Source organism: Galleria mellonella, unplaced genomic scaffold, assembly GCF_026898425.1.
Source record: "Galleria mellonella isolate WM207_F2 unplaced genomic scaffold, CSIRO_AGI_GalMel_v1 utg312, whole genome shotgun sequence".
Lineage (NCBI taxonomy): Eukaryota > Metazoa > Arthropoda > Insecta > Lepidoptera > Pyralidae > Galleria > Galleria mellonella.
Window position 1 is genome coordinate 2,947,124 of NW_026442074.1, and position 23,053 is coordinate 2,970,176.

Genomic DNA, 23,053 nt, shown 5'->3' on the forward strand with positions numbered 1-23,053 from the left:
TATCGCTGGCAATGGGAGTAGTAATCTACATTAATTCCATCCCCTTCTCCTCCCCAGTGGAACTATTAATCCCCATTCCTAGCAATCCCTTCTCCCCGCGCTACGGGGGTCATCAAATTACCTGTTGTATCAGTCTATTACTAAATAGGTAAGTATAACAGATACTGCCACGGTTTTTTTTTTTTGGTGGATAAAAATGGAATTGTAACCCCGCCTGCGCTAACGGGATACGCTGGCGGGGTACCAGTGAAGGGTGATCGATGAGAATGAAAACAGGTCAGTTAGCCTATCATGTTGAATTCGACAGGAATTAACCATGATAGTTTCCATGGGGAACCACGAGGAGGTCGACCTGGTTGGGTATATTGCTAGCAATGGGATTTTTAGTCTCCATTACTAACAATCCCTTTCCCCACTATATACTGTCACGGTTAGAACTTATTGTTTCTACGTACCTGTCAGATTGTAAACATAGTAACTATATGCCTCTAGTTAGTTATTTTCGTTCATTTGTTTAACAAGTATTTACTGTGTCTACAATATGTGTTTATACATTTTGATATATAATTATTTATTTGGCCGTGGAATATTTCTATAAATATCTAATTTATTTACAAGAAGAAATAATAACAAAATATTACTTAATCCAATATAACATTAAAAAATTTAAAAATATATATAATTAAAGATAATATATATATATATATATAATATTATATTCACATATACATTTATTAAAACACTGATATTTTATTGTACAAGTAATTATATTTCTTAAAACATCACCAAAACCTAACTGCGGTTGCCAACCCGTCTGGCAAGCGTGGCTACTGCTGGTAAACCCCCCTTATGGGGGAGGCTTATGTTCAGCGGTGGGCAATTAAAGGCAGATATAATGATAATGAATAATCAGATTACAGTCTTAGATTATGAGAAACCCAAGAACACATTTCTCAAGGCCTCTTGCAGACCGGAAAGAGCTTAATGCGATTAGATGAATAAGAGATAATGAGAGCGGAATGCTTAGAAGTAGCTGAAACGTAAAAAAAAATACATTTTATCGCTTAACTTCAAAAAGATCTAAAAAGTATTTATATTATATAACAGTGGGAGATTATGTATAAAAGTTATTTGCTTGGGCACCTCTGTCCCATTCGTTTTCTAATCGTGAAGCAGTGGTGTTTGCATGGCTGTGTTTTGTTACGAAGGGTGAGACATGGCATTGAATTTACTGGGTACAGAGGAATACACACCTGAGTCCTCAGTAATGGCAACGCATGGGGAGTATCTTAGGTGAAACAGATTTTCTGTTATGTCCATGGTACTACTCATGTATATAGGCGACGGTTACCACTTTCCATCAGATGGGCCGTCAGTTTGTTTACCATTCTGTTGCATAAAAAAATATATTACTAGCATCCCGCTTTGGATACATATGGTTTATTTTTTAAATAAAATACAACCCATGTTACTCACAATGTAATATACTATAAGGGATTTTTAAATTGGTCGAATATTTTTTTGAGTTTATCTATAATAAACACAAAATAAAATCTTTCCTGTTAATTATATAAGTTTAGAAAAAAACAATTTGGCCCTAAAAAGTTAAGTGACATCGTAGTATTTTAAATAGAACACTAATTATATATTATTAATAAAATGCGTATTTTAAAGTCAAATATGTACACACAATGCTATTATTTGAGAATCAAGAAACCATCAAGCATTTACCAACGGCACCTATCAATAATATATTCAATAATTTATGAAAACCTTGATTTATGAAAACAAAAGACAGTAAAGTAAATATTAACTATTTCACTGTAAACGGCGATCGACCGATACCGATTCATTTATTAGAACCAGTACGACAGATAAAGACTTACGTAAAAAAAGAAATACAAAAAGGAATTATTTATTGATTTTTGACAATTCTCTACTAGTATACAATATATTTATTAAAAGTTATATACATTTTTATCTATTTATAAAGAGTTATATTGTACTTATAACATTATCAAGGTAATTCTGTTACTAATTGTAAGTACATACAATTTTTTTAATAAGTGACAATAAAATGGTACTCATATCTCCTATCTGCGCTATTGGTGTACGCTGGCGGGATAACAGTGAGGGATGATGAGGATAAAAGCAGGTCAGTAAACCCATTCTGGCGAATTCTATAAGAATTAAGCAGGATGGTTTCCAGGTGGGACCACGTGGAGGTCGACCTGATAGGGTATATTGCTAGCAATGGAGTTGGTAAATCTAAAATCAGAACTTGCCAGCTTGCTTACCTTTTGAGTTGCATAAAAAAAATTGTAAAACAGATTTTTATTATTTGAAGTCAATATGACATGTTTTTACAGTCCATTTATCCTTCAATTATCATCCTCATCATCCTAACCATTATCCATCCACTGCTGAACATAGGCCTCCTCCATAGACTGCCATAAGTAACGGTCCTGAGCCACCTGCATCCGTTTCCAGCAATAAGTTTGAGGTCGTCATTACATCTAGTATTACCATTATCATTACCAGCCCATTGCTACTTCACCTTGCTTATCGTTCGGACTATGTCGGTGACTTTAATTCTTATTTCGGATTCTATCACGCAAAGAAAATCCGAGCTTACGAGTAGTTCTTTCTTAGACTATCTATCTACCTATCCTATTTAAGAACTGCGCTCTTGTCGGTAGAGCTCTTGCCACTCACTACGATATTCAGCGAGTCTCTTCACCTTTTGATACGACACAACACCAACTCCTTCCTTGATCTGCCTGATGTAATTATTTCCCGGTCTGCCTCTCCCCCTACTTCCTTCTATCTTACCTTCTATTATAATGTTCATAAGTTCGTCGTGTCGTATCAAGTGTCCCAACATTTTTCCCCTTCTGTCTTCAATAGTTCTAATAATTTGTCTTTTTTCCTTAACCCTAAACAGGACCTCCTTATTGCTAATTCGACCTCTCCAGACTTTCTTAAATAGATATCTATAGTCTTTTTATAAAAATTAGATAGAAATTATTAATAGAACAGCAACACAGCAATCTACACAAAAACACATGTCAATTGTAAAGCAAAGTTTTACAAAATCTTTTTTTAGTACCAATATCGAATAATACATTTCTAACATGATTTTTGTACTATTATGTCATCTGATTCTAAAAGACATATTTCAGAGTGCATCCAATGTCCCGTCCACAATGCATGGCGTGGGGCGCCACAGCAGTTGTGCTGCTCGTGTCGCGCGCGGCCGGCGTCGCGCCGCTGCGGCTCCGGCGGCGGCCCGATGGCTGGCTGGTCACCGTCTCGCCCTACGTGTATGTTTACGACGTAATTTTATTCTCTTTCATAGGTGAGTTGTACCGTAATATAAAATTACAAAATTGTTTGTATTATAATCCTTCTACTGTCATGATAACTTGGAATTCACTCTGTAACCTCAGTATTAGTCACTGTACTAATATACTAATACACTGTGTAAGAATAATAAGAATTGATAAATGACAGTTGATGACAGTGTCTACCACTATTGCTTTTCATCCGCAAAATCTCAAATAAAGCATCTAGGGACTTAACATCTAATGAATTAATAATGAAACCGAAAATCTATATCGGACCCAAGTATAATTCTAGGGTAAGTCTTACTCTTTTGAGTAAATCTTTTTTTAGATTTTGACCTTTTACTGTTGTTTCTTGTATTTATGGGTCTTCATATGAATATAAATATTTACAAAATTAGAAAACAAAAAATGTTAACACCCACTATCAAATATCTTGGTGATCAAAATTACTTCATTACCATTATTCAGATCACCTGCTGCCCTGTAACCAATGCCGTCCTCTGCTTTTGCATCCATTTTCTGACTGTTTTCTCTCCCATCTGCCACACCTCACTTGATATATATGACTAGTCCACTGTTAGTATAGCTTGCAAACTTTGAGGCCATATCAGCCACTTTAGTTCTTTATTTGATCTTTTTATTTCGGATTTTGTTCCTCGAAGAAATACCGAGCTAGTTCTCTCCATTGCTCACTTTGTTGCCTTTAATTTGCCAGTCCAACGATCAAAGTCCTTGTTTCTCCACCGTAGAATCTAATGAGAATGCACGTATTAAAGACTTTTGTCTTTAGACATTGAGGTAACTTACTAAGTGATTGTTTTCTAGTTTCTGTGGGAGTTGCTGGCCTAATACTAGACCTGAACGCAGAGCCGTCGCGAGCTGTACGCATGCGAACACCTACTAAACGTATCCTGTGGATCGCCGATTTCGGTGTAGTGTTACTGACGGCGCTGGTCGGTGCTTACGAGGGACCCTTCCGGATGAATAGCATGATAAGATATTTGAATGAATTACAGAAGGTAAAAGGCGGAATATTTTATGAATATAGAGGATATTCTCAGTCCTTATGCATGAATTCAGAATTTCGGTATAAAGGGTGGGATATGGTAGTGAATTTACCGGATACAGAGGAATAACACCTGAGTCGTCAGGAATGGCAACGTGTGTATCATGTTATCATGTATAATGTGGGTATCATGGGCGAATCAATATACTCTATTATGTCCATGGTACTGCTCATGTCTATGGGTATTTTCCGTCAGATGAACCATCCACTTATTTGTCATTCTACTCGTCATATTGTAGCAACCGTTAATTGCCTACTGCTGATCGTAGGTCTGTCCTATCTGGCCTGTATGTTATATAGTAACTTAGAACATAAGGTATTTTATGTACTCATTCATGCGGGCGGAGCCGTGTCGCCACACAGTTTCATCACCAGAACTTCATAAGAGGTGAATAAGTAGACAAAGCGTCTACTAAAGCGACACATAAACGCAAGAGAAGAAAAACTTGAAAAGACATATAGAGTATAGAGAGATATAGAGTATATCAAACTCCTTCTCTAATAATAGATCTATGGTGGAAATTTGATATGTTGGTATACTATGGTTTAAGAATGCTATGTATTTCAGATAAATACTATAATCAATATCCAGTCCTCAGCATCAACAGAGAAGAAACGTACAATAGTCTTAGTGTCCATAATGTTCGGCTTCCTCCTCGTCACGGTGCTGGACATTTGGACCATAATGGTGGACGTCATTCGTTATGGCAGGGATCGTAAGTACGATTTTTTATATATAATAAACACATAATAATAAACTTTAGGGTAATAGAATGAAGGTATTTTTCTTATTACAGGTTTTATAGCGTGTCTGTACATGAGTTTCGGGTATTCGTACATGGCCATGATATTTCTCAAGTCTCAGTTTGTAGTCGGCGCTTTGGCAGTTCACTCTACTTTGAAAAATCTAAATGATGTCTTAGAAACTGAGACAATAATACAAGGTATTTCACGTATGGACTTTTTATACTAAATCGTTTGGGTACATCTGCCCCCACATGCGTTTCTGCCGACGAGCAGCTGTATGTTTCAGTTTAAAGGATATGCAAACAACTTGCCAATTGCTGTTTAACCACAATTTTGTGAGGGAAAGAGATTGTTAGTAATTGGATCTAACAGCCCTATTGCAACCATTGTGGTAAATTGTTAATGTTTATTTTATTTGTGTTCTATCTACCTTGTATACCTTTTTTCTATACCTTTTCTATTTATCTATTAGCGATTTAGCGAGAGTATCTCCTCACACTGCGAGCCGCAGCTTGCATAGCCGTTGATGACGCGATGTAGCATGTGGGGGAGGGGGCAGAGATAGCGGTGACCGGAGACAATGGTGTTGTCGGGGGGGGGGGGGGGGGGGGATTGTGAGTAATAGGGAGGTTAGTCCCAATTGCTATACCCTACTATACCCTATCAGGTCGACCTACACGCAGTTCCCCTTGAAAACTATCGTGACTAATTTATCGTTGAATTTGTCATGATGGGCTAAAAATTGTATTGTCGGAGATGAGTAGCTGTACCTCGTGTAGTAATTATAGTCATTCAAGAAAACTTCTGAATGAAGTCGAAATTGTCAAAAACGACAAAAACACAGTACATTAATATCCCGTTATATATGTATATAGACAATTTCATATCATACATTTCGTTATGGCAGGCGCTGCGTTTGGAATAAATGATAATTTTGCTATGAATAAGAAGAATCGGATTTATCCATCGAATATTTCTACAAATGTAAATTGTATTTCATACTCCGGTGAGTCTTTGATTACAACTTTTTATTTACAGCATAAATAATATTATGATTGTTTTTCTTTTTACTTTCAGTTTGATCCTATACTTAGATATTATACAGATAGAGTGTCTTCATAGAAATGCTTCGAGAAAAACGGATCAACTTTTTCATACAATTTTGCGTGATAAATAGTTATGAGTGATTCCTTTATAAACACGTATATTTATTTCGTCTTATAATTTCTGCGTCTTTTTCATGCGTAAACACTAACTTTATTTATTAAATAATAAAAATATATAGAACATTAATAAAAAAAAAAGTTGACCCGTTTTTAAGGCTTGATGTTCAACCTATTAATCTAAGGTCGTATAGAAATTTTATCAAAATTGTTTCAGTATCTTTAAATCAAAATAACTGGTTTTGTCATAACAATAACTGCTTTTTTGCAAAACACTATCTTAAATTATCACATTAATAACTCTAAAATAAATACCAGAGAGAGACTTTGTACAAAAGTCGTTTGCTTGAGCATCTCTGTCTCATTCGTATTTCTATTATGAAGCAGTTGTGTTTGCATAACTCTGTTTTGGTTTAAAGAATGGTATATGGCAGTGAATTAACAGGGTACAGAAGAATAACACCTGAGTTCTCAGGAATGGCAACGCATGGGGTGTATCGTGGGTGAAACAGTAAACAGGTGGGCAATCAGCTTGTTTGCCATTCTATGTTGAATAAAAAAAACTTACCTTTACAGATTATTTAAAATCGCATCCAAATAAGAAGAGTCATGAGACGGTGCGTCGACTCGCTCTCTCATTCAGCAACATTTGCTACGTGGTGACGTCAGTGACGAAATGCCACGAAAACAGTTTACTCCTACTGATAGCCACGTTCGCGATCCATCTGGTCATCATTCCATATTATATCTCGTTGGCTTTACGTATGTATTTTTATAGCCGTGTGGTCCCGGTATAGAAAGGGCCACCCCTTCCTTTCCCATGAGCGTCGTAAGAGACGATTAAAGGTACTTAATATTCAAGGAATGGGCAATCTTCAAACAAAACTGATATAATTTTTTTTATTTTACACTATAGTTTTGACTTTAATAAAAGAAGGACGTTCTCAATTCGGTAGTGTGTGTTTTTTTTTTTTGTGCTAATAATATTATTTGATTTATCCCACATCTTTCTTTTCATTTAAGAGTTTCCTCTTGTAAACACGAATTATACCTTTGTACAACAATATTTAATCATCTGTCCCATGTAGTTTTTTTTCCTTTTAAAGTTTTTTTATTTTTATATAACCTTATCAAATTATTCTATTTAAAAAAAAATCTGTTTCTCAACTGTCTGCCGCTAAGCACAATTTTTAATCAATATAAATTATTTTTATTTTACACTATAGGTACTTGTTAATAATGTTAAACGCATATTATATCTTTGTACAACAATATTTATTAATATATATATATATATATATATATATATATATATATATATATATATATATATATATATATATATATATATATATAACTGTTTATAATTACTCCTCTCCATCCAAAGGTTGCCTGGAAGAGATCGCTCTTACATTGTTTTCTCATTGTGATTATTTCTTGTAATTATTTATATTTATAATAAGTTTACTATTGTAATCTTTTGGAGGAAACAATAATCTGTCTATCTATCTATCTATATATATATATATATATATATATATATATATATATATATATATATATATATATATATATATTGTAATAGATGTCTATTTGAAGAAATCTATTACTCTCCTGTCTGCCGCTAAGCGGATCTGTAATCAATCTGAAAAACGGAATAATATGGCAGTAGAGATACAGGGTATGGAGGTATATATAATGCCTTGGTCTTCAGGCATAGGGTATTCTATAATGTTCACCATACAATTCGTGTGTATAAGCAATAGTTATCACTTTCCATGATGATGATAGATGGGTCATCAACTTGTTTGCCATTTTAATTCCTATTAAAATAATGTTCAACTTAATAATAACTACCTACCTAATAATCTTAACATCTTTTTTCTAAACAGAATACTCCGAATCGCAAGTAGAAGCTGTGTTACTGCTCTTACTGTGGTACGGCACACATCTGATGAGCTTGGCGCTGCTTGTAGAACCGTGTCATTGGACGCTGGAGGAAGTACGACTCTCTTTTACATAACCACGTTTTACCAGAGAGAGACTTTGTATAAAAGTGGTTTGCTTAGGCACCTCTGTCCCATTCGTGTTTCTACCGTGAAGCAGTTGTGTTTGCATGGCTGTGTTTTGGGTTGAAGGGTGGGTTATGGCAGTGAATTTACAGGGTATAGAGGAATAACACCTGAGTTCTCATGGCAAGGGGTATCATAGGTGAAACAGTATACTCTGTCATAGGTGAAACAGTATGCTCATGTCTGTACGCGACGGTTACCACTTTCCATCAGGTGGGCCGTCAGCTTGTCTGCCATTATAAGTTGCATTAAAAAATCATGTGTCGGTGGAGCACTTTATCGTTGGAAATTTGTAGGTCATCTTTATCAAACACTCTCTCTCATAGCATTATCGTATATTTTCAAACTGAAACACAGCTATGTAAACATAACTACTTCACGATAGAAATACAAATGGGACAGAGGTGCTTAAGCAAACGACTTTTGTACAAAGTCTCCCTCCGGTGATACTAGCACTTTATGATTTCACTATTAACAGTACTTTTTTTATAGCTGAATCGTACTCACGTGCTCGTCAGTATACTGACAGACAGCGTGTCAGCTGATGAGCTTCTAAGCAAAGAGTTAAACGAGTTCTTCAAGCACCTCGCTCTGAACAAAATCACATTTTCGCCGCTTGGTATCTGCACGCTGGCGAGACCATTATGCGCTACGGTATGGATGGATCGACCATTATTATGTATTTTTTTATGGAACTTTGAATTTGTTTGTAACAAAGACCATGGTTATCCTAGTATACAGTGTTGTTGCTGGTAACTTGGCCGGCCATTTTTTTTTATGTTTTGTATTTCAAGGTTTCTCTTAGCTTTATCCTGCGGCTTTGCCCGCGTAAACCAGTACATTAAATATCCTATATGCTAAGTTATGATCTAATCTACCTATGTACCAAATTTTATTCAAATCTGCTCAGTAGTTTTTACCTAAAATAATAACAAACATGTACCCATCCATTCATAGTTAAAAACGTACATATTAATTAAGATAATAGGATTTGATATAAGTTTTTGACATTACTTTTTTCTTTATAATTTTTTCTGCATACTTAGTGCTAAGATGTCCAGTTTTATGTTCTCTCGAACTCAACTGTAACGCCCATTCATGTGTAACATTTATGAGAAAATGTTATGCCTTTGTAACATGCCGACACACTGTTATACTCCACCGGGGGGAGAAGGGATTGTTAATAATGGAGCTAATAAGTCAGGTCGACCTCCTCGCGGTTCCCCCTGAAAACTATTGTGTTCCATTCCAAGTGAATATTACAATAGGTTAACTGACCTGCCTTTTCATTCTCACCTTTCATCCCTCACTGATGCCTTGCCAGTGAATACCGTTAGTGCAGGCGAGGTTACCTTTCCATTATCATCTATTTAAAAAAAAATATCTTCAAACTGAGACAATGCTATGCAAACTCAACTGCTTAGCGGCAGAAACACGAATTGACAGAGGTATCTATGCAATCGACATTTTTTTTTATACAACTTAGAATGGCAAACAAGCTCTGTACCCAGTAGATTCACGCCATATCCCACCCTTCAAACCGAAACACAGCCATGCAAACACAGCTGCTTCACGGTTGAAACACGAATGGGACAGAGGTACCCAAGCAATCGACTTTTGTACAAAGTCTCCTTTCATATTAAGTCACTTTCTGGCTCTTTATTTCATAAAGGTTTTATATTTGTACGTAATTTCATTTAAATCAGTTCAGTAGGTTTTTCAAGTAAGTAAAAGCATTTTTCAGCAAGCCAATTGTTGAGATTCTCTTAAATCTTTTTATTATTATTATTCTTTTGCAGATCATGGGTATCCTTACAACTTACCTGGTCATCATTTTCCAATTCCAAACATCGGCTGATAAAGCTGACGGTTTCTAAGTCAACATTTAAATAATTCCTTCTGTTGTTATGTATATTTTTGTAAATAAATTGTTAATATACCTATTTTAAATCTGTTATTTATTATAAATCTCCACTTGACTCTATACCGATCTGACCTCACATATATCCCTAGATGTACATTACATTCTTATAATTCTTCATTTTAATTTGTCCGTCTGTCAATACCCTTTTTCTTAGGAATGTATAGAGGTATCAAGATAAATTATATATATATCATATACTTAGGTCTGCAATCTCTTAAAGTAGTGAAAAAATCAAGCTTCTATAGTAAATAGACGCAGTCAAAAGATACGGCTATTTATGTTCCATTAAGGAAATCAAATCCTGTAAAGCAAAAAACCTACAATGTCTGAAAGCATAGATAAAGGGAAAAATCCGAAAATTTGTAATTATTTCACAAAAAAATTTTTAGAGTTGTTAATTTTGTACGGAACCCTCGTTACGCGAGTCCGACTCGCACTTGACCGCCTTTTTTATTTATACTGATATTATCTTTATGTCCGCTAGTTCGTACCAATTATTTCGTCCAAATTCGGAAATAGAAATACCAATTAAAATTGACTATTTATATATCATATCAGCCTTTAACTGTGCTCAGCAGTGGACTGCTGAATATAAGCCTCCCCCTTGGGGGGTTTTGCCAGTAGTTGCCACGCTTAACAGGGGGATTGGCAACCGCAGTTAGGCTTTAGAAATGTTTTAAGAGGGAAGCTGCTGCTCATCCCTCGCACTTTCTTAGTCGCCTCTCACGACACCCACGGGATAGGAAGGGGTGACCTATTCTATACCGGGACCACACGGCAAGACTACATATCAAGATAAATCATACACCAGTTTTCATGTTAGACCTTCAAATTCCTGTTGTATTCTTGAAAATTATAAATTGTGGCCCACAAAAAAAAAAAACAGTTATTTAAATCAAAAACCTAAACTACTGATTTAAAAAAAAAATCTATAGGACCAATTTGTAAGTATATCTTATTCGATAAAAAAAGAATGTTCCAAATCGGTTTAGTACTGATGGAGTTATAAGGTAACAAACAAAAAAATCTAATTAAGAATTATATTTTTTTAAGTCGGTTGAAAAGAGGCTAGATTGTCCATGAATATATGAAGTATATAGTAACATTATATAGTATATCTATTGTGGGTGATCATGGGCGGCGGTAGTCACTTACCACCAGGTGAGCCACATGCTCGTTTGTCCCCTGTGTTTTGTTTTTTCATAGGTGATAATGGAACGGTAACCCCGCCTGTACTATCGGTATACACTGGCGGGGCACCAGTGAGGGATGATAGGTGACGATGAAAGTAGGTCAATTAGCCCATCGTGACGAATTCAACAGCAATTGTTCACGATGGTTTCCAGGGGGAACCACGTGGAGGTCGACCTAATAGGGTGTATTGCTGACAATGGGTCACTTAGACCCCATTACTAACAATTCCTTTCCCCCCTGCCCCCTGTGTTTTAAAAAAAAATCTATGTATATATAGAACTAGTACCAATCATTATGAAGTTTATGGATCGAGAAGCGGTCATCATCATCATGTTGATGATAAATTTGATCAATATAACCTATACTTGGCCATTTATAGAACTTTAATGTTTTCCATACAATCAATATTGTACATAATGACAACACAAAAGTTGTTTGATTGGTCAACACTTATTTGTTGTTTTAACCAGTACCTAACCAGCGTCGACGCTTATAAACGGTTCTATATTCGAGGCTACCGTACGTCTTACTTTGATTTCTTAATCAATATATGTTATAAAATTATAAAAAAGAAAAACTTGTATAGTTAGAATGGAAGGAATACGTATATTATGGAATTATTTACTGAATTATATAACTAACAAAGAACAAGGTGAGGATAAAAAGTTTAATATTCAAATAAAGAATTTCACAATGTTATTTTTAAAGTGATCGGTATGCTTTGTGAGCGTAAGATCTTCAACGCTGTCATTTATTTAAATTAATCTAAGATTACTTTTCCTTCTTTTTATTAAAAAAGTATCTAGAGAATAGAATCAGGATTTCTGTTTTTTTTTTTTGCAAATTTTAATGTCTTACTAGTTTCTATTATAAACAAATCAGTTATAATTTTAACTGATGGTTAAAGTATAGAACGTGAAAATATGGTTAGTTACATTTAAATATTATATATACATAATGCACTATACTCGTATATACATACCATATTAAACCTACTTTAATAAGGACAACGTTTTTAATTTGTTTGTTATTTAATGACGGAGTTTTTTTTTTTATGGGTAAAAATGGAATAGTAACCTCACCTGCGCTAACGGGATACGCTGACGGAGAACCAGTGAAGGGTGATAGATGAGAATGAAAACAGGCCAGTTAATTCCTGATGAATTCATCATGATGGGCTACATCATGATGAATTCATCAGGAATTAACCATGTAGTTTCCAGGGGGAACCGCGCGGAAGTCGACCTGCTTGGGTATATTACTAGCAATGGGATTCTCAGTCTCCATTAATAACAATCCTTTTCCCCCCACACTGACGGAGTTATGAGGTAACAAAAAAAATGTGTGCAATATATATATATATATATATATATAAACAAAATGAAAAATTATAATATTAAAAAAAAAGACAAATATGTATGTACATAAAAAGGCCGAGTGCATAAAAATACGAGTAAATCAATCTGTCAGCGACGTTTGATATTAGTTTATGTTGAAGAAGATCATACTAAATTATGAAATGACTTCAATAATTGTCGACCGACTTCAAAAATTCTCTACACTCGCTTCTCAATTCGATTGAATTTTTTTTTATATTTATTACCTCATAACTCCGTCAGTTGTAAACCGGGATGGAAAATTAATATTTTTTTATCTGAAAGGATACATTTACAGCTTGGTCTCATAAAATTTTTATCAAAATCGGTCCAGTATTTTTAATTTTTAAATCAAAATAACTGGCTTTGTCACAGTTGAAGTCGATTTTTTCTGTTAATCACAATATAATTATATCCCAACAGATGCAATAACTCAACCGCAGTGTTTAGTGTCCGACGCTACGGCTATGGTGCTGTATGTGTCCCGTGCCGCCGGCATAGCGCCGCTGAGGTTCAGGCGACATCGTGACGGCTGGCTCATCAGCGTATCACCATCTGCATTCGTTTACAGCATCATTTTAACATTAATTATAGGTAATCTACTATCTTCTCCATGTGGTCCCGGCGTAGAATAAGCCACCTCTTCCTTTCCCGTGAGTCTCGTAGACAGATAGATACTCTTTATTGTTTTCTCCAAAAGATTACAATAGTAAACTTATTATAAATATAAACAATTACAAGAAATAATCACAAAGAGAAAACAATGGGCGACCTTATCGCTAAAAGCGATCTCTTCCAGGCAACCTTTGGATGGAGAGGAGTAATTATAAACAGTTCTATTATTTCTAAAATATAGAGATGTGATACACGTAATAATGTAAATATATATCTTATATACTATTATATATATACACACACATACATACATACGTCGTAATAGACGACTAAATTTAAAGGTCGAAAAATTGGCAGCAATATCCCTTTTAAAACATCATTAAAGCCAAACTGCGGTTGCCATCCCATCTGCCGAGCGTGGCAACTACTGGCAAAACTTACCTTATGGGGAAGGATTTCCTCACCTCTAGATAAGTAACGGCTGACATAATGATGAATTTACTATCTATTTACATATTTTTTTATCTATTTACCTCGCTATTCTTTCAATTTTATAATCTTACTAGTATAACTCTCCACCGACAAGAGCGCAGCTCTTAAATAGGATAGATAGACTAGTATAACTAAATTCTAACTGAACAATATCTGAATGGGCCACCCCTTCCTTATCCGTGGGTGTCGTAAGTGCCGACTAAGGGAAAACGGGGGACGGGTAGCAGCGTCCCTCTAAAAACATTTCTAGAAGCCAAACTGCGGTTGCCAACCCTTTTCTCTCTCCATCGAGTTGTATAAGACTCTCTAATAGTATCTGTAAAATTTTACATAGAGACTATAATATGGGATTCTTCAAAAGAATATATTCTGTTTTTTGGATGTGACTGAGGAGCTTCTAAACAAGCTGGAACGATTACAAAATCTGGCCATTAGGTTCATCTTTGGTCTTCGTAAGTATGATCACGTTTCTGCCTTTCGCAACCAGTTAAAGTGGCTTCCTATCCGACTTCGACGTGATATGCACATCCTTTCTTTCCTTTATAACATACTTAATAACCCCAATTCTCCTTCGTACCTCCGCTCTCGATTTAAATTATTACCACCACCAATCCGTCCTAAACGCTCCTATCAAGTTCAGTCCAGGATTCTCAACCTACCTTTGTGTAGAACATGTTTTATGGGCAACTCTTTCTCGTATCGAGCTGCCCAATTATGGAACAAACTCCCTTCCCACATACAAGAGAGCCCTTCAATTACCTCTTTCAAGCAAAAGGTTGAAGTTACGTTTTCTTTCGTTTGAGTCATAATCTTAAAATCATTTAACCAAATTTCTATTGTAGGTAGTATATTCATTTATTTTAACATCCATTGTATAAGTAGGTAGGTATTATATTTATTTATAGTATATGTATTTATGTAATATTTTATTATGTATCTTAATATTTGTTTATGTACACTAAATATTAATAGTTGTAGCACTTCAGCTGCCCGCTAATAACATGTTTTCTAACTGCATTGGGTTGACTGGAAGAGATCTCTGTCAGAGATAAGTCCACCCTTGCTCACAATATTTATAAATGCATTAATAATGTAATTTACAAGTGCAATAAATTAAGGCTTCTTCAAAGTCGGCAACGCGTACGTGACACCTCTAGTGTTGCAGGCATCCATAGGCTACAGTGACTGTTTACCATCAGACGGACTATATATTTGTTTGCCACCTCTGTGATATAAAAATAATTTCACCAAGAATCAAGAATCAACCCCCCTCCCTCCCCTTTCAAGGTTTGCATATCTCCAACATCTTCTTATAACATTTAATGAAGAAAGATCGGACAAATAAAAGGAATAACATGACGAAATTATAGGGTCTTTATATTTGTGCATTGCTAAATTTCAATCACTGTTTGGAACCATAAGGTTTAAAAATTTGTATTGTTTAGTGGCCACGGGCATAGGTGGAGTAGTACTCGACTTCAGCGTGGATCCATCTAGGTCGCTGCGCGTGCGCACGCCCACCAAACGCATCCTGTGGATCGCAGACTTTAGTGTCGTGATGTTAACGATGCTGGTCGCTGCTTTCGGTGGGCCTCTTCGGATGAACAACATGATACGATATCTAAATCAAACAAATAAGGTTGAGTTTTAACTACTTCCTGTTTTTTTCTTCCAAGTTTAAAAGGCTTGGGCGCTTATACGAGTATACAAGTCACCCAGACTTGCATAAAGACCCTGTGGTTTTCATACAGCTATGTAGATATTTAACAATAGCAGAGGGGAATGTGCCGACTATCGATCTCCAAAGTAAAGAGATATTTAATTAGTTGTTTTTATGTTTGTTACGTTTTAAATCTGTTGTTACGTTTTAAAGTTATAAACCGATATGGAAAAATTTATCTGAAAGGATATAATACTTATAGATTAGTCCCATAGAAATTTTATCAAAATCGGTTCAGTAATTTAGTTTATAACTGGTCTGTCATAATTGAACTCGGTTTTTTTTCTGAAAATACTAATATTAATTCGTTTTAGTTCGATAGCAAAGAACTTTTTAAATAAACAATCAGAAACATTGAGAATTGAGAATCGTTTTGGAAAATTGGCAGGTAATCGCGAAGTTGCCACACTTCGGCAAGCATAAGTTATGAATGCTGTTAATAATTAATGTAAAGTGATATAATAAACGATTTTAAATGCTAAGCAACCTCTTCCAATCGAAATTACACGCGCAAACTGTAGGGCGAGTGTTGTATACAACATAAACGCCAAAGGGAAGTTGCTCTAAATAGACACTGCATTGAATTGAACAGTAAAAATAATAATGATAATAAAGACAAAGGTAAAATTATCAAGAAGGAATGAAGTGTGAATGATGAAGGATGGAAGAAAAGTGGATGGAAAGGATATATAAAGAATAAATAAACGAGTTAAACAAACTGGAAATTAATATCCGGTCAGGGCGCACCCCTAAGTGGAAGCATTATAAAAAAAAACCTCTTCCAGACAATTCTTGACTACAGGATATTGAAAAACTAAAATATTGTAACTTGTCTGTTATATGATTCTATTTTTATTGTACTGTTATTTATTTTAGTTTTTTATTTTAGATAAAAATGAGTATAAATAACATCCAGCCCGTAACATCAAAAAGGAGAAAGCATATTGTCTTGGCGTTGATGTCGATGGTAACTTTTGCCTCACTTCTCGCTGCAGAGTATTACATATTTGTCAACCAGGCGAAACACTTTCAGAGAGATTGTGAGTAATTTATTTTCTAATATTGTACGCTTCTCCATTCAAAATTTCGTATTTCTAATAATTCCAATTCTTCGCAGTGTGATCCCGGTACAGAATAGGCCACCCATTCCTTCCCGTGGGTATCGTAAGATAGGTAAATATCGTAAGCCCGTCCCGGCTTCGCACAGGTGGACATTTTTACATTTTAAAAAGTGCCCATTAAGACTGCACACGCGACGAAAGCTTAAAACTGGAGTAACTTCTCCCGTTTTCCCAACATTTCCCTTCACTGCTCTGCTCCTATTGATCGTAGCGTGATTAAAAATATACTATAACCTGCCCAGGAGTATGAAGAATAATTGCACCACGTTTCGTTAAAATCCATCGAGTAGTTTTTGTTTCTATAACGAACATACAGACAGACAGACAAAAATTTTACTAATTGCATTTCTGGCATCAGTATCGATCACTAATCACCCCCTGATAGTTATTTTGGAAATATATTTCATGTACAGAATTGACCTCTCTACAGATTTATTATAACTAACTATAGATTATTTAATTCTATATCTTTATATTGCAGTATTGATTGTATATTTCTATATAAGCTACATGGGAGCATATTTCGCATTAATATTACTAGAGATGCAGTTCATTTTCGGCGTTATCATGGTATATACCGCTGTAGAGGCGCTCAACGAACCATTAACAAATTTGCTAGAAATCGCAGATTGCAAACAGAGTAAGTAACCAGAGGGAGACTTTGTACAAAAGTCGTTTGCTTGAACACTTCTGCCCATTCGTGTTTCTACCGTGAAGCAGTTGTGTTTACAAGGCTGTGTTTCGGTTTGAAGGGTGGCAGTGGATTTACAGGGTACAAAGGAATAATAGCTAAGTCCTCAGGAATGGCAACGCATGGAAGTACCATGGGCGAAACAGTATACTCTTTTATGTCCGTAGTACTGCTCATGTCTATAGGCGACGGTTGCCACTTTCCACCAGGTGGGCCGTCAGCTTGTTTGCCATTCTAAGTTGCATAAAAAAACATGGGAAAAGAAAACATTTGAATTAATTATATACTGGTCAACGGCCAATCCTTGAGTCTAATGGTTTTAAATGATCGCGTACAGGACGGTTTCAGAGAATTTGAACGGACAGACTGTGGAGTAAACTTCTTGCCGATGTTTTCCCTAAAGACTAAAGACAGAAAAATTCTTAAAAAAAGGGCGTGAGTATTAAAGTTTCTTCAGGCTCGACAATACACACGTATCTTCTCTGTCGTTATATGCGTTCATAGGCTACAGGCTACAAAAAATATGCGAAGTAATTCATATAATTATTATACAATTCGCAGAATATGGCTTTTAAACCTCAAAAATAATCCAATTAGAATTATAAAAATAAACTACAATCGTTTTTGTATAGATAGATAGATAGATAGATAGATAGATAATTTATTATATAAATTGCACTACAAACATACACATAATACAGACATACACAGTAAAAGAGATAAAAGAATGAAAAACAAAAAAGCAAAAAAAAATAGAAAGCAAAGTATGTATATAACAAAAATTTCCTTTTTTCATGCGTGTGCTACAGTAACACAAAATGGTCACAACTCAGTTTATTGCTTTGCCCTCAAAAGAGCTAAACGCTGATATTCAATTGTGGCCAATAATATGTAATTTTTATAGTAATAAGTATTTTTTTAACACAGATTGTATAACTATAATACAAAAGCCAAAAAGACACTGTGAAACTGTGCGCCATCTTGCGGTTTCCTATATTAAACTGTGCTTAGTGGTGAGAGAGGCGAACAGATGCCATGCGATAACAGTTCTAATGATGTTTTGCAGCAACCTCACACATTTAGTCATTACGCCATACTATCTGCTGTTAACTTTATGTAAGTAATTTTAGGATATCTTATTAAATATTGCCTTAGACTTTTCTTTTTTTTTAATGGGTAATAATAGAATGATAACCCCGCCCGCGCGGGGGGAAAGGGATTGTTAATAATGGAGACTAAAATCCCATTGCTAGCAATATACCCAACCAGGTTCACGTCCACGCGGTTCCCCCTGGAAACTATCATGATTAATTCCTGATGAATTCATCATGATGGGCTAACTGGCCTGTTTTCATTCTCATCAATCACCCTTCACTGGTACTCCGCCAGCGTATCCCGTTAGCGCAAGCGGAGCTACCAATCCATTTTCATCCAACCAAAAAAAAACCCCGCCCGCGCTAATGATATACACTGGCGGAGCACCAGTGAGAGATGATAGGTGAGGATGAAACGAATCAGTTAGCCCATCGTGACGAATTCAACAAGAATTTTTCACGGTGGTTTCCAGGGGGAACCACGTGGAGGACGACCTAATAGGGTATATTGCTAGTAATGGGGCTGCCAAACTCCATTGCTAACAAACCCTTTCCCCCCTTGCCTTAGACTGATGAGTGACTCTCCGCTACGCCGCGCAATTGCGTCAACTCACTTCACTGAGGGGGGAAAGGGATTGTTATTAATGGGGTTTAATAGCCCCCTTTCTAGCCATATACCCTATCAGATCGACCTCCACGCGGTTCCCCCTGAAAAGTATTGTGACTAATTTATCGTTAAATTCGTCCCGATGGACTAACTGACCTGCCTTTTCATCCTCACCTATCACCTCTCACTGGTATCCCGCCAGTGTATACCGATAGCGCAGATGGGGTTGCCTAATGAAAAAGGGTTGTCTAATGGAAAAAGATATACACCATATTTCCTATCAATCTATGTATCCTGGTTACGCAGACGAAATTGCGGGTTAAAATTAGTTATAGAATAAAATATTCAAATATTTTATTTTTAAATTATATTCTTTTTTTAAACGATGTCCATATATGTGTATGACAGGAATTTCATGAACATACTATGTTTGTTGGTGATTATAATTGTTTCGACTTTATCCGTAAGTTTTCTTCAGAGAGCGTACGACCTCTTACGCAATGTCCCGCCTCGCACTGCGGCCTGCAGCGCTGCAGCTTGCAGAGCCGTAAGTATAGGCGATGTTTATAAAGTTCATAAAATTCCCATAACGCATATATATATAACAATATCTACGACGTTACAAGATTTTTTTCACCTAAACAGTTAGCGCAAGAAACCACCCCGGCATGGTACTGTTGGAACTCGCATGGTGCCTCGCGCATATCATCAGCCTGTTGATGCTTGTGGAACCCTGCCATTGGACACAGGATGAAGTATATATTTTTTTAAACAAGGCAAAGATAGAATCGGAGTTTAAATTTATTGCACTTATTTAAATTTTAATTATTACCTAATTAAGAAAAATTAAGCAAAATACTTTCTAGGAAGGAACGCATAGAAGTGACGTAACCCAGTCAGTATTGCTAGCAATGGAACCGTTAGTCCCGGTTACTAATAATCCCTTGCCCACCCAAACATATGTTCTTAACCTAAATAAATTCCTAAATTTTAATATATAAAGCGTCGTTTTTAATGGATGAAAATGAAATGGTAACCGCTCCTTCGCTAACGGTACACACTGGTGGGGTACCAATAACAATGAAAGCAAGTCAGTTAGCCCATCATGAAGTTTCCAGGGGAACCGCGTAACGCACATTGACCTGATAGGGTACATTGCTAGTAATGGGGCTGTTACTATTCAGTATTAACATTCACTTTCCCCTCTATAGGGTGTTATTAGACTCTTATACATTTCGTAGAAAGAGAATATCAGGAAAAGGTACTAAACTCTCTTAATCGTAAATTTCTTTATCATCAGGCCAGCCATACTCAAACCCTGGTAAGTCGACTGTCAGCTCGGCTGGCGGCAACTGACGCTTCCCTAGCGACGGAACTTACTAAATTCTTCAAACACCTTGTGCTAAATAAGATTATCTATTCACCGCTGGGAATCTGTCAACTCACAAGATCCTTGTGTGCTTCAGTGAGTGTTACAAATAGTAATCATTTATTTATTGATTAACCAATTTTACTGGGTACAACAATCGATAATTTACATAGAACAGTGGATAAGACCTGGACGCATATGACGAAGGTTCAAGTCATTTGGCGAAATCATGAAGAGGCCAATACACAACCATGGGTGAACCTGGGCTGAAAGAGAGAGATAGACTGGGTACAAGCTGCAGGGTCATTTGGAGAAATCATGAAGAAACCAATACACATCAATAGGTGACCCAAACTTAAAATAGACTAGGTACAAGTTGCAGGGTCATTTGGCGAAATCATGAGGAGGCCGATACACAACAATAGGTGACCCAAACTTGAAATAGATAAACTGGGTACAAGTTGCAGGGTCATTTGGCGAAATCATGAAGAAGCCGATACATAACAATAGGTGACCCAAACTTGAAATAGATAGACTGGTACAAGTTGCAAGGTCACTTGGCGAAATCATGAAGAGGCCAATACACAACAATAGGTGACCCGAACTTGAAATAGATAGACTAGGTACAAGTTACAGGGGCATTTAGCGAAATCATGAAGAAGCCGATACACAACAATAAGTGAACCCAAGCTGAAATAAATAGATGAGGGGTCTTAATAAGACCAACAGGACTCAAAGGAATAATTTTAGTCATTTTATCTGTCTATCAATCTGTACGATTGTTCCGGCATTACCTAAAAACTACTGCACCAAATTGTTGACCATTTTCATAGTTGTATTCTTGACCGTATTGTCCTGGCCTATACACCCACAGGAAAGGAAGACGGTGGCCTTTTCTATAAAAGGTCACCCTCTTCCTTTCCCATGGGTGTTATAAGAGACGACTAAGGAACGGAGATGTATGGGCAGCTGCGTCCCTCTTAAAATATCTCTAAAGCCTAACTGCGGTTGCCAAGTGTGGTAATTACAAGTAAAATATGTTTTGATTTGTCCTCCAGATGTAGCACAGTTTCTTCATTTTCTTATTTCCAAAACTACACGTACCAAAAACAGACGGATAGCTACTTTCACGTAAAAAAATATATCATCATCTGTATATCATATATGTTTTTATTTTTAATAAGCATGTCTCAGAGTTTTTTCGATTTTGACTAAAATTTGTTTTTTTTTAAATATTTTAAGGGCTTTTACCTTCTTCAGGTATATCAGTCCTATTGTACCCTGAACTGATTTCTCCAACAAAACTTTATCTACCTTCCCTAGACGCGGAAAGAGAAGAATTAATGGGGATCAATAATTTACACAGATGTTCAAAAATTTCTGGTTTAAGTTCAGCTAACATAGTTTGAATAAGACCAACATTCAATTTATTTAAGTTAAAGTGGCGCATGAATTCTTCTCTTTTCTTCGTGTTAATACGACACTCTAATAGAATATAATGCACATCATCGATGGTATTACAAGTTTGACAATGGGGTAACAAGGACTTTCCCATCATATGTATTTAAAACAAATAAAATAGAAATTGATAACAATTCGTACAGTCAAATGGTGGTATACGTAAATACAAAGTAAACGTACTACGCATTTCTGGTTGCTTAGAATTATCATTTCAAAGAATAATGAATCCGCAATAATATATATTTTAACTGATCGAAGAACTATATTTTACTGTTAAGGTTTTAAAGAGTTTACTATAAGCATAATAGATATTTTACCTTTACTTTCAGATCATGGGCACCCTCACGACATATTTGGTTATTCTATTGCAATTCCAGAGCATAGATGAGAAAAAAGATGGTTTAATTTAATTGTCGTAACTAAATACTCAAAGATTCTAGTCACATAATTATAAATAAGCACGAAAAAAACACACACATACAAAATTTTAATGTTTGCACTGTAGCAAGATACTAAAACTATATATAGTATAAATAAACATGCAGAACACTTAATTAGTGGAATACAACAAAATATATTTACAGATAATTATTTGGAAAACCGTTTAGCAAAAAATTTGAAATATAGAGGAATCAGTAAAAGGTTAAATTACGAGTCCTGGTCTTCTCCATAATCCTATATGCCATCGAGACATGAACATTGAAGACGCGCATAAAGAGCGGAATCGACGTGTTCGAAGTATGGTGGTGAGGCAAAATATTAAATATTCTTTGGACGGCGCGCCATATAAATACTTCGATTCTGGCCATGTTAAAAGTGAAAATCCGCCTATCGGCATAGATACAACGACTCCTTCAATACTTTGGTCATATGACAGACGAGAGATAAATAAATTAGAGGAGCTCCTTGTTGTCAGCTATATGGAAGAATAAAAGGGTTGAGGATGAGCATCAATACGATGGACAGATGCAGTTAAAGAAGCCTACTGGACGAA

The 23,053-nt window shown here is 35.8% G+C and overlaps 2 protein-coding genes across 2 annotated transcripts; both read left to right on the forward strand.

The window, feature by feature from the left end:
- The first annotated feature begins 3,192 nt into the window (after nucleotides 1–3,192).
- Nucleotides 3,193–10,339, forward strand: LOC113509288 (uncharacterized). The gene is made up of 9 exons (XM_052895878.1): nucleotides 3,193–3,358; nucleotides 4,173–4,366; nucleotides 4,982–5,129; nucleotides 5,211–5,357; nucleotides 6,068–6,166; nucleotides 6,900–7,085; nucleotides 8,216–8,325; nucleotides 8,888–9,049; nucleotides 10,195–10,339. Exons 1-9 carry the CDS (start codon nucleotides 3,193–3,195, stop codon nucleotides 10,270–10,272), a joined length of 1,290 nt encoding a protein of 429 aa, XP_052751838.1. The 3' UTR covers nucleotides 10,273–10,339.
- A 302-nt stretch (nucleotides 10,340–10,641) lies between these two features.
- LOC113522716 (uncharacterized) lies at nucleotides 10,642–22,469 on the forward strand. Its single transcript, XM_052895879.1, has 8 exons — nucleotides 10,642–10,681; nucleotides 13,313–13,483; nucleotides 15,367–15,582; nucleotides 16,633–16,756; nucleotides 17,344–17,477; nucleotides 18,456–18,644; nucleotides 19,875–19,984; nucleotides 22,389–22,469. Exons 1-8 carry the CDS (start codon nucleotides 10,642–10,644, stop codon nucleotides 22,467–22,469), a joined length of 1,065 nt encoding a protein of 354 aa, XP_052751839.1.
- The last annotated feature ends 584 nt before the right edge of the window (nucleotides 22,470–23,053 follow it).